The sequence below is a fragment of the Oculina patagonica genome, chromosome 10, assembly GCF_052425735.1.
Source record: "Oculina patagonica isolate OP01 chromosome 10, crgOcupat, whole genome shotgun sequence".
NCBI lineage: Eukaryota > Metazoa > Cnidaria > Anthozoa > Scleractinia > Oculinidae > Oculina > Oculina patagonica.
Genome location: NC_135767.1, coordinates 7328385 through 7344224, shown reverse-complemented (window position 1 = coordinate 7344224; position 15840 = coordinate 7328385). Strand labels below are relative to the sequence as shown.

General features: G+C 38.3%; 1 protein-coding gene across 1 annotated transcript; it reads right to left on the bottom strand.

Moving 5' to 3' along the window:
* Positions 1-677: 677 nt before the first annotated feature.
* LOC144628299 (uncharacterized) lies at positions 678-15333 on the bottom strand. Its single transcript, XM_078486382.1, has 15 exons — positions 15013-15333; positions 13772-13832; positions 13106-13456; positions 12509-12574; positions 12279-12381; positions 11745-11832; positions 11229-11326; positions 10013-10186; positions 8966-9152; positions 7891-8001; positions 7239-7425; positions 5900-5971; positions 2708-2777; positions 2198-2328; positions 678-814 (listed from the first exon to the last, which is right to left on the bottom strand). Exons 1-15 carry the CDS (start codon positions 15183-15185, stop codon positions 689-691), a joined length of 1998 nt encoding a protein of 665 aa, XP_078342508.1. The 5' UTR covers positions 15186-15333; the 3' UTR covers positions 678-688.
* Positions 15334-15840: the final 507 nt, after the last annotated feature.

Sequence of the window (15840 nt, the reverse complement as noted above, 5' to 3'; positions counted from 1 at the left end):
TCAAGGCCCGAGCTTCCTGTTTTTGCCCTTCACGGACAAAATGTAACGGCGCCTGGTAAGCGACAGATGCATGCGCGTGCACGAGAAAGTATTTCTTGCAACGTTGCCAGCGCTATTCCCCTGGGATACAAAGTTAGTATCGAGGTCTTTCACGGGTGCATGTTCATCTACCCTGACCTTTCACGCAACTCGTAAATTCTCTAAAGTCGAAAACTTCGTCTTTAAGGCCCGCTTTCTTTTCTGCCTTCTAAATCAAGCTCGGCTCACACGAATGAACAAAATTTACAATGATAACGTCCTTGTTCTGAGGGATTTCTTGAGCTTCTCCGGTTTTCTTTCCTCCACGAAATCAACATTTCTAAATTCCAATTTGATCAGGAAACTTTTTTAATAGCACATCTATTTTAATAGCACGAGAGCTACTCCGTGGATGCAGCAAAACCTCGCGCCTTCTGCTTCTACATTTTTTTATTGTAAATGGACGCAATACTCTAATAAACCAATCAACGGTCCATATTAAAACACGTAGCCAATAAAAAGCGCGGGAAAAGTTGGGTAGACGGGATTTTATTGTTTCCCTGTTTGTTTGTTTGCTTGCTTCTGGTTTGTTAAAGAAGATCTACAACACACGCTAGTTAAATTTAAATTTAATAATTTATTTAAAATTTTATTCTGTAGAGGGTAAACGTCACGCTGTCATAACCGATCGAGTATTTTTTCTTCTCATCAAGTTGTAACGCACTTTCCTTGCTCCAGCTCCCCGCAGTTCATAAGAGAATTCTGTAGATACGTAAGGTGCATTGCCTTGCTTTGCCTATTACACAGAAAGAGAGAGAACAGGCAGTCAAGCAATTTTCACGTTAGGGGATGTTGCGCCTTTAAAATTTTAGCCTACAAGAGGTTAAAACAAACAAACGAACAAACAAGTGTACCCATAGCAGGTTGGTAAGTGTGCTACTTATTCATAAGTGGACGTTTTATGCAACCGGTCCCAGTAACTCGACGAACCTTCATACCACGCTAGTAAGTAACTGCATTCAGTTACTTATTCAAACGGTTACAACACTGTTCGAAGCTTTTGAGTTATGCAAGGGTAAAAGGGTTAAATCTGCGTTCGAGCCTAGTGGCCCATTAGGCCGGAGCTTATCCTAGTTTCAGTAGCATGAAGCGACTAGAAGTATTTCTACTCTCCCCTGGATGGGATGCTAGTCCATCGCAAGGTTACCCTCAGCATTAAATTCGCCGGTACCCATTTATACACCTGGGGGAAGAGAGGCACTGTGAGAGTAAAGTGTCTTGCCCAAGAACACAACACGATGACCCCGACCAGGGCTCGAACTCGGACTGCTTGATCCGGGGTCCAGCGCACAGACCATTAAGGCCTGGCTAAACTAGGAAACATTGTTGCGAAAACATTGTTCCTTGTCATGTTTTTTAGGTGACCAAATTAGCAGGAAGCAAGGAAACTATTTTGCTGCCAGAGTGGCTAAACATGGTAACAATGTCCCGGGAACAAAGTGTCACGCATGTGCATAAACTAGTCAACATTGCTTCCATGGTGGCTAAACTGGGCAATATATGTTTCGGAAGCAAAATTTTTTTCCCGGGAAGCAAAATGTTTTGACTTGAGGCAGAAACATTTTTTGTTTCCGCAACATATGTTTTCCGCGCGGCTAAACTGGGAAACATTTGCCTCCGCAACGATGTTTCCGCAACAGTTAGTTTAGCCAGGCCTTAAAGGATCCTAGTCAGCCTCCGCCATTTTCTCTGCCATCTAAATTCGGACATTTCGCATGCTGAAAAGAAATCCTCGTCCATCCTTGTGCGTTTTACTGAGGTCTTAAACTGCCACAAATGCTTTTAAAATGATTGGTGCTTATTTAGACTAGTTATTCTATCATTCTTTTGTTTGTTAGGAGTGAAATTTATCAGTTGAACTTAAAGGATCCTAGTCAGCCTCCGCCATTTTCGATGCCATCGAAATTATGAAAACTGACATATGGCGAAAACGAAATCTTATTGCACTTGAAGTCTGTTTAATTACTTTTGGCAGTTTCACATTGATATCTTTCCTTTAGGCTCGCTCCGCGCAAAATATAATACCTATGAAAACAAAAACAAAGGCGTGGCTGACTAGGGTCCTTTAATGCCACCGTGCCTCTCACAAGTTATGCAAGGGTAAATTACTTTTACTCACCGATAGTAATATGGCAGCAGGGATTTCTAAGTTTCCTTTCAATAGAGTGTTAACTTGTCTAAGCGTGTCCAGTGACAGTGGTGTTAACACATACAACAATCTGTTAACAGGATCAATGTTTCTCACAATTCCTATAATGGAACAAAACAACAATCACAAATGAGAAAAAAAGAAAAAAAAAAACACTTAATCTCGCAAGCATCGCAAAACACGTGCAAAATCAGCAAGTGATCTCTTTCATGTAAGGGATGGCGCACCCTCACGTCCAGGGTCGGTTTGCGGTTTGCGAAAAAATCGGAAAACGTAATCGGCGAGGTTGATGTTGAGAAAGAAATGAGAGAAAAAAAACATAAAGGAAAAAGGAAAGGATAGAAACCTGTGCCGCCATCCTGATTGCACAGTAAAGGTCTTTACAATGTCGCAAACCCACCCACTGGGAATAATTAGGATTCACGTAATTTTATAGTTTTTCTTATAGCAATACTGCTACAAGACAAAAGCTTTGCTTACCTAGGCCAATACATTCCGTTATGGGACTTTCTTTGAAATAAAATGGTGCATTGTCGTCTTCGCGATACATCTGAAGGTAAAAAAATAAATCGACATCCTGAAAGTCTTAATATATATCTCGTTGGAACAACTTGCCAGGAGAATTTTTGGAGTGTCTGCAGGGCTTCAAGTGGCCTCCTGCCAAAATATAGGGCTAAATATGGGGTCTTTTTTTCAAAAATACAGGGCTAATATAGGGAAATTTCTAAAGAAATATAGGGCAATATAGGGATTTTTAAAAAGTATTTTCAACATGTATGGGGGAAAAAGATGCTTTTTATTGATCTTTATAGCCTTAAAGAAGTCCATTTGTTTCTGAGGACTGATGTCCCCTAACCAACTGCTGTAAATGTTGCTGTCGTTTTTTGTTATAGATCGTTATGTTTGCTTTCGTTTCCCATCGTTCTAAGTTCTTTTTTTGGCGCATCTTAGTAGTTTGTGTCACGGTTGAGTCATTGATAAGAGCCAGATGTTCATTAAACCTGTGCCTGGCTTGGGGGTCTGGGGAAATTTTTAACAATCTGAGCACTCAGAGATGCCATTTGCTGCACTCTGGGTCACTACCACGAGATTTTTATTTCTCGTTAAGTCACCAGCCAATTGTTTTTTAAAGATTGGGAAATGCACACAACTTTCCAATGTCACTGGCTTTTTTAAGTGTTTTAACATGTTGCTGTCGCATTTCATTCAGTGCCGTAATCATGTTGCTTGTGGCTGTTTAGTAATTCCCGTGTCGCTTGTCGCTTTTGCCGGCCCGGCCTTGAAGGCCTTCTCGTTACATCCACCATCACAAGGTTGTTCATAAACTTAGCAGCTTTTTCTGGTTTATTCTAAATAAGTCTTATTTAAATGACCCTAGTCAGGAGTTTTGGCATTATATTTCACGCAGAACGTGTCAGCATACCGTGCATATCATAGCACCGAAACAGCTTTGCTACGAGTTTCTAACGACATCAACTTAGCCCTAGACAATCACGATGACGTTGTTCTAGTGTTGCTCGACTTATCATCAGCTTTCGACACCATTGACCATAGTGTCCTTATGGATAGATTATACACCCGGTTTGGTCTAAGAGGTACTGCCCTGGCTTGGATCAAATCGTATCTAACGAATCGCTCGCAGGCGATTGTCATCAAAGACGTTCACTCTTTTTCTGCTAAGTTGATCTGCGGTGTTCCTCAAGGTTCGGTGCTGGGCCCGTTGTTGTTCTCCCTTTACGTTGCACCCATTGAAGATATTATCATCGCTCATGGCCTCCAGTCCATGATATTCGCGGACGATACGCAAATGTACTTGGTTATGCAACGATCTGAACAATCATCTTGTTTGAGTAAGGTAGAGCTTTGTGCACAGGATATCATATCTTGGATGGCTGATAACAAATTATTATGCAACTCATCAAAAACTGAAATTTTGCATTTTTCATCTCGCTATCTTCAGCGTCAACCTATAGCCGCGGTGAATATTGCTGGCTCTGAGATCAAGACAAGCGTGAATGCCCGAGATCTTGGGGTCACTCTTGACAAGTGCTTAACGATGTCCACGCATGTAAGCAATCTTTGCAAATCTGCTTCATTTGCTCTAAAGCGTATTGGAAATATTCGTCAGTATCTTGACCAACCTAGCACAGAAAAACTGGTTCACGCCTTTGTGTCCTCTAAACTGGACTACTGTAACAGTCTCTTGTATGGTCTCCCTGATAAAGAAATCTCGAAAATTCAACGTGTTCAGAACTCGGCCGCCCGACTGGTAACAAGAACAAGGAGAGCAGATCGCATCACCCCAATCCTCCGTCGGCTTCACTGGCTGCCCGTGCGCAAGCGTACAATTTTTAAGATTTTACTTTTGACTTTTAAAGTTTTAAATGATTTAGCACCCAGTTACTTGGCGGAACTTATTAATATTCATCGACCGATTAGGTGTCTTCGTTCAAGAATTCAAGACCAAGAATTACGGTAGCGCGCTTTTTCATCTTGCGCGCCAACATTGTGGAACAGTCTCCCACTTGATGTGAGAAGTGCTTCATCGGTTGACACTTTTAAAACTAAGCTTAAAACGTTTTTATTCAATAATGATCTTTAGTATTTTTCTTTTTTAATGAATTTTAGTATTTTATAATGAACTTCAGTATTTTTTATGAATTTTAGTATTTTTAATGAACTTTAGATTTTAAGAATTTAGTATTTTATCCTATTGTAATTTTAAATATTTTTACTTGTAAGGGCATTGAGATTTTTAATGTAATGCACTAGAAATAAATTATTATTATTATTATTATTATTAAAAGAGATGGCCCTGAAGCTGCCTCATGGCCGTCTCTTTCCTGACATGCTCTGCGTGAAATATAAGGCATGGCTGACTAGGTTTGTTAGAAATTTTACATGCATCGAAGGTCGAATTTGAATTTGGAGTGTTTGTTTTTGTGGTGGGAGTAAAAGTGTACAATGATGCAAATAGGATTTTGCTTCATCATAGTTACAACTTAAAATTGTAATTTTGAGGGCAATGAAAATGGCAGATTTCACCGATTTCAAAGTGTAGCTGACTCAGGTCCTTTAAATTATAGGGATTATAGGGCTTTTCTAAACTATATAGGGAAATATAGGAGGAGTGAAAAAATATAGGAAATATAGGAAATATAGGGACGCTTGAAGCCCTGGTGTCTGTGCTATTTCGGCGGTCTCGTTCATGGCTGTTCCCTCAAAGCCTGTGTACAGCCATCCTCCTCACCTCAAGAAAATCGGGAGGGGAGGGGGACGGCTATACACAGTCTATTCCCTCAAGAAATTTTGCAAGATAAGAAGCGCAAGGCCTGAGACGAGTGACGTCACTACTCAAAATGGGTATTCCGGCTCCTTTCAAAACTAGCCTTTTAAGATAAGCCAGAAATCAAAGCAGGAAAATGTTTTTCAAGAATTTGCTAGAAATTACACTTGGTAGCCGGACTGAAAAAAAAATTCTGACATGCATTGTGGTTACATCAAAATGCTTACGTATCTGACAAATTTCCAAATGAGAAGAATGCTTTCCCTTCAATTATGTAGTGGAAAAATAGTCTTTTAAAAGAAACGCGTGAGTCATGTTTACCCACTCTCCTGCTTATCATCTCTAGATGATAACATGCAATGAAGAAATGTTTCTTTTTTTTGTACCTGATCTGATCTTGTTTGAGCCAGTCCCACAACACTTGCATTGATTGAGTACAGAACCTGATTCCAAGCAACCTGTAGAGCAGAACAAGAAAAAAGTTAAAGAAGTCGTTGGTCAACTGGGGTGTAAAAGGGGTATTAAGCACAAAATTCAATGTTGCTCAGATGATAAATTCAAGTCTACTAGTTTTGTTAAATTGAGTTCAAATTAAATAAAAATACTATTTAAAAAGCTGAGATTGAAGCAAACAAACCAAGGCTTTAGTAAGGGCTCTTTTGACTAAACTACTGCAGGTTCTGGAATGGACATCATGGCTTTCAATAAATCTTTCAAGATTGCGTGGATAGTTAAGTATATCTCCGATGATTGTAAATCAAAATGGAAGAGTTTTTTTGATCTCCATCTTTCAAAAAGGGGAGGAAAACTTGTTTTGATTGGGAACTTGGGGAAAAAGACGTTACTAAACTTGATATTAAAGATGAATTTCTTCGAGAACTTGTCGAAATTTGGGTAGACTTTAACTACAAAGACTCCTTTCATTCCATTTACGATTTCGGTAACAGTTTGATATGGAATAATTCTCTAGTCCGAATTGCTAACAAGACATTCTTTTATAAACACTGGGCACATGAAAAGTACGGCGTCTGAATCAAAGTCGTTCCAAAGGCGTTCCACAGGCGAAATTCTCGGCCAAGCAAGGCGGGAAGAACGGGTGAGCCGTTCCAAATTGAAATAGCCGTTCTGATTTGATTCAGACGCCGATCTTTTCATGTACTAATTCAAGGAATTAGGTTCGGCTCATGAAAAGATCGGCGTCTGAACCGGGCCTTAGTAATGTAGCGGTATTGTATTGTATTGTAATGTAACGTATAGGAGACGTCTTAGTATTGTAAGTAGCGGAAGCAATTATACTGTAAATGTTGTTAAAATCGTCCTTGTAACATAAGTATTGTGAGTATTGTCAGTAGTTTAAGTATGTAATTATGTTTTTTTGTGTGTTGCAATAAATAAAAAAACAAAACAAAAACAAAAGGTTCTGGAATACCGGTCAAAATTCGTCACCAAGAAATACTAGAGCCAAGTAAATGAACAGACGGACAGTTTCCGTAGGTTTCTCATTTCCAGACAAAACAGTACATGTACATTTAATTCAATTGGTAAAGTCGTTAGACATCACACCAACTTTCCTTAAAAAAGTCCTAAACATCATTGAAGTCCTTTTCAATAATAGGCATCTGAAAACATTTAGTTAACACCAGATATCCCAGGCGATCTGACATAGCCCCACCCATTCCAAAAAGTCCATAGCTCGTATGCAAAAAAAGTGTGCTTTTCTGTTACCTCAGTATGCATAACATGAATCGCGACACAGCTCCAAGGGATTCTGTAAGGAATACATGACAGTAAAGATGCCATTGTGAGGGATGAGGAATCTTCACAAGGTCCAGAAAGTCTGTTGTTTGTTTTTGTTCTACTAAAATATGATAGCAGGGCCAAAGTCCGTTTATCAGATGCAGAAAATTTAGACCTGAAAGACAAAGAAAATTTAATGTCATTGAATAAATAGTAATTGTAGTGCCTTGTGCACAAAAATTACCTCAAACACTGAGTTTAGAGATTTTTATTCAATTTTTTTCTTTGGTAAGAAATCAAAGTTTGAGTCTTGAGAAAGGTTAGCGTCATCAAATTTTCTATCCTTGAAAGTTCAAATTGGAGAAAACTCCAGTTGTAAGAATTTACACAATTCTCTCTGAAATTAATTTAATTAAAACCAAAAACAAAACTTGAACTTCTTAACATATACACATGTCATACTATGAAATCTGATAATAAACTTAGTAAGCTAATTGGACTTTTATTTTTGCAATTGCAGTTGGTTTATTTTTTCATTGGCTTTTATTTTTTTTTACTTCTTTTAAAAAATTGTGTCTTTCCCCATCTTTTTAATAAAAAGAAATAATACAAAAAAATTAAGGTTCTATAGAACACTTACGTTGATGAATCTCCTTTTAACTCAGATACACTGTCAATTTGTAAAATAATAGGAACAAATGGCAAGCTGGACTTGTCTTGTCCATTTTCTTTTAAGTTTTCTGTACCATCTCTATGATAAATAAAATATTTGTTTCAGTTTAGACACATCATTGAAGCATCAAACTACTTCTCTAAGGGAAAAGGTCTCTAGGAAAGTCTTCTCTGTGGGACAAAGTCCTCCTGAAGACTGACTTTCTAGGGTAAACACCTGTCCAAGCAAGACAGACAGCTTTTTAAGGTAGGCACCTCTCTAAGAAGAAAGACACTTCTTCCAAACCATACCTCTATCAGACCAGGCACCTCTAGGGCAAATACCTTCCTAATGCAGAAATTCTCCAGGACAGACACTTCTGTAGGACAGACCCCCCCCCCCCCCCTCTCAAGGGCAAACATCTCTCTTATACACAGACCTTGTTACCTTGAGCAAAGACACCCCTAGGGCAGACACCGCTAGGGCTATACTTCTCTAGGGTAGACCTCTTTAGACACACTCCTTTCTTAGGCACACTCAAACGTCTTCTCTAGTGCTCTCTTCTGGAATGCAGACACCTCTTATAATTAGGCAGACACCTCCATAATGCAGACACCTACATGTACATGTGTCCGAGTCAACCATCTATCAGACACTTGTTTTTTCAGATACAGTACTTCTTAAACAGTCTTGACTCAATCCACAAAATTTAATTTTTGTGTATGAAGTTGAGTGACCTGAATTTCAAAATGCCAGAATTGAGGGTCAAGAATCAATTTTCGAAAAGAAAAGAGTTGGTCAAATATGCAAACTCAGAAAACGATTATTCCTCAAAGAAAGAACAGGGTAGGCAACTATTGTAGACAGACAGACATTGCGACAGACAGAGGTAGACAGACATCGAGGTTGGAACCTCTCTAAGGTGGAAACCTTTTGAAGACAGACATCTTTTTTAAGGCAGACATGCCTCCAAGCCAAACACTTTATGGACACATACTGGCAGACAAATACTTTGTTATTGCTGACAGTGAGAGCCCAAACAATCTTCTTAAACTGTACTGACCTTTTGTTCTGTGAGGGTTGTTTTTCATCATCATCAACAAATGCCCATCCTGGTGTATTCATCAGGAAATCCTCTGTTATAATTGGCAAGTTCTTGTTTGTCTGTTCTTGTGATGTATAATTAAACTGTATGATATGGGAAGGCTGTACCATTCGTATCACGTCTAACAGTAAGGGCACTCCCATTCCTTGGATTGAAGTCAAAAACAAACAATAACTTTCAAAGTCATTTCGAAACACAGAGTAAAGAGTTGAAAATACCACTAGCAGTGGGATATTTTTGACCCAGGGGGAGGGACTCGCATATGAAAGTGACGGGGATGCTCGTCTTCTCGCTTAGGGGTGTAAATTTCGGATTTTTGGTCTCGCTTTGGGTGTTCTGGGCAAAACGCCAGTATTTTTAGCCCTAATGATCTTGTTTAGGGTTTCACTATTCCTAGTTTTTTGGTATCTTTTAGGGGTCAACAAAAGGTTGAACCACACCCAGATTGGTCTCTTTTAGTTTTTTTTTTTTTAAATTTCTGATGATCATCCCCGTCCGTTTCATATAGGAGTCCCCCAGGTTTTTTTGACAAGCTTCAAGCTGTTTGCAAGTGTGGCAAAACACTGTCTCTAATGTTCGACATATCAGGACTCACAATCAAAAATTAAGAATAATGAGTAATCAAAAAATAAATTTGTGAAAAATCGATGCTATGAATGTGTAATAGAAACAACGCCATGGTTACAATTTCTTTTGTTTTAACTTAATGAATTATTAATGAGTTCTAGAAGAATAATGCCCTGTGTTTCCAGTATAAGGGTCAGTTTATGGTAAAATCTACTCTCTTTAGCACAACAACTCATTACTGCTTGAAACACTGGTAGTAAGTTGGAGATATGCTTCAGTCCTTAAAGTGAAAATCCTTGGAATCAAAACAGAAGTTGTACTTCTCTCTTGCATGATTTACTACATTTTCACCTGGCCAGTTTGCTGAGTCCCAAATGAATGCAAAGAGAGGGGGCACAACCCTTTTAGTACTAGACTGAGCTAGATGGAGCTACTCACCTTTTACCCAGCCCTGTGTGTTGACAATCATTGGGATCTTGTTTCTGTATTTATCAGCAAATGTTTGATACACATTGCGGATGCACTTGACATAAAACTCTGGTCTGTCTTTAGGAGAAACATCTCCAAAAAATACAGATCTCTCAGGTTGACTTAGATGAGTGAATGGAGGGCCTGTTAGAGAGAGATGGAGGAACATGTCTTGACTTCTCATAGCTTTTCTACCTTTAAGAAAAACATGATTGAATTTTTAAAGAATTTAGTCTGAATTGTCCTAGCTGCACATCCACATTTTAATTACTGACAAACTGCTAACTGAGGTGGCCTCCCCTATAAGCCTGGTGGTTTCTTGGAGGTCTCCTTACCTTACCATAATTTCTGCTGTTAATAATATTTCAAGTAAAGTGGCTAATAAATGATGATGATGATGATCAATGATGATGATGATGACTACGACAATCGAGGATGATGATCAACAAGCAAACATAAAAGGACATACAGACAATATTTAATTATTACTTCAGCCATGTACATGCTGCTACCTTTTCTGAGTTACAGAATGATACTTCTATTTATAATATTACCAGCCTGTCATTGAGTAATGATGTAAGTCTATGGCAGATTATCCCTAGAATTTGTCAAAAGGCTGCCTCAACAAATACTACTATGATAATCAGAGTAACATATCTTGGGGAGTCTCAAAGACCAAAAATTTTAAAGAAATGTATGAAATTTAACTGGAATTTCCAGAGGGGTGGGGGGTTCTTTTAAAAAATCCCTTCTGTGGGGGAGGTATGGGTATTTTATGGAATTACACAATTTGAGATACATCATGGTGCAAGAAAGTAGGTAGAGAAAGTTTGATATTAAGTGAGGAAGTTGATGCCCCAGCCATACTTTAGTCTTACAAATATGCAAGGCAGCAAGGCATGCAAGGCATGCAAGGCATGCAAGGCAAGACAGCACGGCATGCAAGGCATGAGAGGCAGAAAACTCTACTCCCAATAAAAATGCTAACCACAAGCTACCTAAGCTAACAGTTGGCTAACCAGAGTGCTATTTAGGCTAACCAGAGTGCTAACTGAAATGGCTCACATGCCTTGCTGCCTTGCACTTTGGAACGACCCGCCATCATTATGCTACAGTACCTCTTACATCTCAGTTATAAGTTAACACAAACTGGTTGACACAAACTGGCCATGGGATAGTTGCTTACCCAACAAAGGAGAACAGACTCTGTTTAGTGATATCAAGCCAGGTGGAGTGAATTCTGTTTGACCTACATCACACTCAAGGAAATAAAGTTCTTTCTGACTGTGAAAAAATGTAAATGAAAAATAATGACCATGTAAAACTGAAAAATCTCTGTTTCACCACACCTTAAAAAAAGCAAAAATTATGACATAATTATGGGTTCCATTTGACAATATGTTTTATTACTAATAATTTATTAATAATTTAATTTGGGAGAATTAACAAAGGTTGGCCAAAGGACACATCTCTGAAGTGACATATTTTCCAAAATATCACGTTGCAAAGATGAGATTGCCCAAAGGCCAGTTGAATAAGGTGCAAACTTTATTTGGAACATTACTACAAATATTGCCAATTAAAAGACTTTTTCGAGCTCAAACCACAGATTTAATTTGCTGCAGAAATAGAACACTGTCAGTTATATCACAATTCCAGGAAACTTTTTAATTCAATTAATATTTTATTAAGTAAACCATACCTATTCAGGAGTGAATTGGTTAAATATCTTGCAAATGTTGATTTTCCAATGTCTTTTCCACCACAAATAAGAACAACTGGGGCTTCAACTGTTGGAGAAAATAATCATTAACTAGTTTGCAAGAAGCCCTAAGGGGGGAGGGGCCGGGGGACTCCCATATGAAAGGGACAGGGATGCTTGTTGCCTTGCTTAGGGTGTAAATTGCAGATTTTGGTCTCAGTTAGGGTGTTTAGGACAGAATGCTGCATGTCAAGGTCTCATTTAGGGTTGCAAATGATAAAAAACTCTACCATACTTTGTTGGTGGTCTAGTCTGATCAATTCAAATCTATGGATGAGCTTCCAGGCCCTCTCAGTCCCCCCCCCCCCCCCCAGGCAAGAAGACGATTGCTTGGATCAGGCTTTAATAGTGGAATAACTATGTTGATAAACAATTATGTTGATAAACAAACACTACAATGGAGATTTTTTTTTTACTTTTTTTACTTTTTTTTACTACGTACATGATATTATATTAAGTAACTTGTACAAATACCTCCTTCCTGTTTTCCTTCTTCATGTTGTTGCAGTGCGCTATCAACAACCTTCCATTCCTCAGGAACAGTCAGAACTCCACATCTGTTTGAATCTGGCTCCAGCTGAAAAACACAACAATTATTATTGAAACAAAGTTAATGAAAACAGTAAATGACTAACAAAACTTTCAATGGATAATAATTAAATGTCCTATATAGGATAGTGGGAAATGGGTTTCAATTTCCTTACTAAAATGAATCCTAATACAGCTGTCTTCTTCTTTAGCGATAGCTCTGTACTGTCAAGAGGTGTATCCTGAAAGAAAATTGCTAACAATTAAAAGTAATGTTAAATAAATAATAAATAAGAGATGGTGAATTTTCAGCTCAATATTATTATAAATTATAAAGATGAAATGTTCATTATGTCATGAGCATGGTACAAATACAAAGAAAAAAAGGGAGTCCCCAATGGGAATTGAACCCATGGCCTCCCGGTTGGGCACTCTAACCAACTGAGCTACGAGAGACTCGTGGTGAGCTGGGCCATTTACTAGGTTGATATGTGACACGCGTCCTGTATACTGCTAGGATCAGCAATGTCAAAAGCATCAAGCAGGTAATAAATTAAATAATAAACTAATCAAAATAAAGACGACATTAGTTTTAAGCTTGGTGATAAATGAATGAAATTTTCATCATGCCACAAGCATGGGACTCCAGAAGATTTTTTCTTTATCCCACACTCGTGATATAATGAGCATTTTTAATTAATCTTCATCATTCAAGAAATATTAAATACATGATTTAAACACCATAGCGAGATAAACAATGTGACAACAAATACCTTGCCAAGATCCAAGCTGAAGATTTGCTCAAAACCCTGAAAGCTGCACACAAAGGTTGTCTCAACACTTTCTAACGATCTCATCAGAAGAATGGATGCCGCCTTCTTTGCTCTTACCATAGCTTTCTTGAACAGCTCTGAAGGCTGGCTGTGTAGAGATTCTTTTAATAGTCTCTTAAAATCTGTCCTCTTTGCAAGATTTACTTCACTGCACTCAGAAATTGTAAGAAGACTGGAAGTACTTGGTGAAAAGATTTGTACTGTGTCGTCGTTAGGTCCAATGTTAGAACCAAACACATTAACCAGTCCAATTAAGGTTTTGATATTAGCCATTCCTTTGATGCAAACTTTCTGCACACAAATTAAAATAAATTAAATTGATAATTGCAACATACAGAATGGTATCAGGAAACGTCACAGGGATAACCTCTTGTTTTCCTTTTCAAGATGTGTTTTATAGATAATATTATTTTTATGTTCATCATCTTGAATAATATTTTATACGATGTTATATGTTATGGATGTACTAACTAATTACCTGAGACATTAATTCCATGTTAAATTTCATGAAAAAAGAAGACAGAAATTTTCCTGTACTGATACACATAAAATTCCCCATGTAAAGCAGGGTTTTATTTTATGAAAATCATGAGCAAATTAACATACTTGTCCTTTTCCGAGAAAGAGCAAACATGCATTTTCCAAATCACCAGACAAGGGTAAGACACTATGAAATAAAATAAAAGATTGTCAAAATTAATGGTTTTGAATAACTACCATTGCTACATGAAAAATGACACATTAACATTTATTTATTTATTTTTTTTTTTTGGGGGGGGGGGGGAAGTTGTGATTATTGCCAAAAAATGATTTCATAGGAGGTCTATTTTTTTTGGGGGGGGGAGGAAGTTTTAGTTGAGAGGTACCTGGGCATAGGGGTTACATGCTGCAAAGTTTCAATATCTATAAGGTCTTTTTTTAGCAGCTGAGAGGGGATGGCCAGGATGCAATTTATGTAGGCTATGCAGAAGATCTTCTGTGGGAGGCGCAGTGGCTTATGGTTAGCGTGCTCGACTTCGAGTTGAATGGCCCGGGTTCAAGCCCTGGCTAGGGCGCAGCATTGTGTTCTTGGGCAAGACTCTTTACTCTTACAATGCCTCTGCCCAGGTGTGTCAATGGGTACCATTGAATTTTTTGCTGGGGGGTAACCCTGCGATGGACTAGCATCCCATCCAGGGGGGGGATACTCCTAGTCGCTTAATGCTACGGAAACCGGGATAAGCTCCAGCTATATGGGCCACTTGCCTCGGACACAGACATTGCAGAAGATCTTCGGAATGGATTTCAAAAGTATGCAGCATAATAACATACAATCATAGCCAGCCTATCTTTACAGGTGTTCACACAACTTTTTTGGGTTATAACAATAAAGAAGCTTAGCATAGATTACTAACATCTTAGTGTGTCTTTGACAAAGGATTACCACAAGATGCACCCTGGACTGGCGTGATGGGTGTCGAATTACAAATTTAAAGGGCTGTGAATGGTCCTTTTAAAAATGTGCACCTCGCAGAATATATAATCTATGATTTTTTGGGATGTACTCTTGCATGATTTCTATAGCAAGGGTAAAAAGGTCTCAGGCTCGCACAAAAAAAAATCAATCTCACTGTCTTCCAAAGTCTCAAATTTACCATTCGACACCCCTACTTTATCTATCCCACCCCATCTCAGTTATTTTCTTTGCCCCAAAAATTATTTTAACTTTGAAGATTGCAGCGTTTATTGCACAAAAAAACGAACGCGAAAACTTGCCGATGCACATGCGATTTTGCATGGGAAAACGGAACCTCATATTTTAGTTATAATTTTAGAACTTTTTGTTCTACAAGTTTACTACAACTTACCTTTTAACTGTCAGGTTCGTAGCCTTTATATCGCACTCCTCGACATGTTTTTTGGAAGTCCTTTCTGCTCTGGAAGCTGCACTATCTTTTCGGATTCGCTTGCTCGGCTTACTGCTTGTCCTTTGTTCAGAAGTATGTGGCGTCGAGCTCCTTTTCCTTCCGCCACCAGGCATTTCGTATGATTTAGTACAAAGGTAACCAAGTTTTCTTATCTCTAGAAGGATATTTTAAGTTACGGCGAGTTTAATGTGTCAAAGACAAAGGCACAAATCACAAATCAATCCTGTCTATCTCTACCGCCATCTTGAATGTTATCTCTCCCCATTCCTTCCGTCGGCTTCTTCATTGTAAATTCTTCATGTAAGGGTAACCGAAGTGTCCCAACATTAAGAGCTATATTCGGAGAGTTTGGAGAACTGAAAGACATTCGGAAATAATCGAATTTTTTTTTATTTCGCCAAAACATTGCTTTAGGTGAACTTATTCGAGGAAAAATAGTTTTAAGTTTCAGCGTTTTATTTTACGGGCGAAATGTCAAAAGTTTGAAGTGTTTGAAATTTGGATGCAAATGGCCATTTTCGCCGCTTTGAAGAATCAAATTTTCACACTTCTTTGTGAAAACATCGGAGGCGTTAAAACTATCCTATTAAAACGAAACTTGGCACAAATATTACATTACCCTTACACTTTAAAGTCGTGTAATAATTTTCTCAAATTGTTATTTGTAAATTTTGAACTGGGCGTATTAATTCAGTCGCCATTTGTGTCTCACCGACGAAGGACAAAATAAGGCCAACTTTGACTACTGTAAATGGCCACTGGTATATA

Bases quoted from the DNA above. Each gene is read 5' to 3' on its own strand.
- LOC144628299 (XM_078486382.1), bottom strand. From the start codon at position 15,185: ATGCCTGGTGGCGGAAGGAAAAGGAGCTCGACGCCACATACTTCTGAA. The intron at 12,575-13,105 runs GTATTTGTTGTC...ATTTTCTTTCAG, and splicing joins TCAGCTTGGATCTTGGCAAG to GATACACCTCTTGACAGTAC. The intron at 8,002-8,965 runs GTCAGTACAGTT...TATTTATCATAG, and splicing joins CAACCCTCACAGAACAAAAG to AGATGGTACAGAAAACTTAA.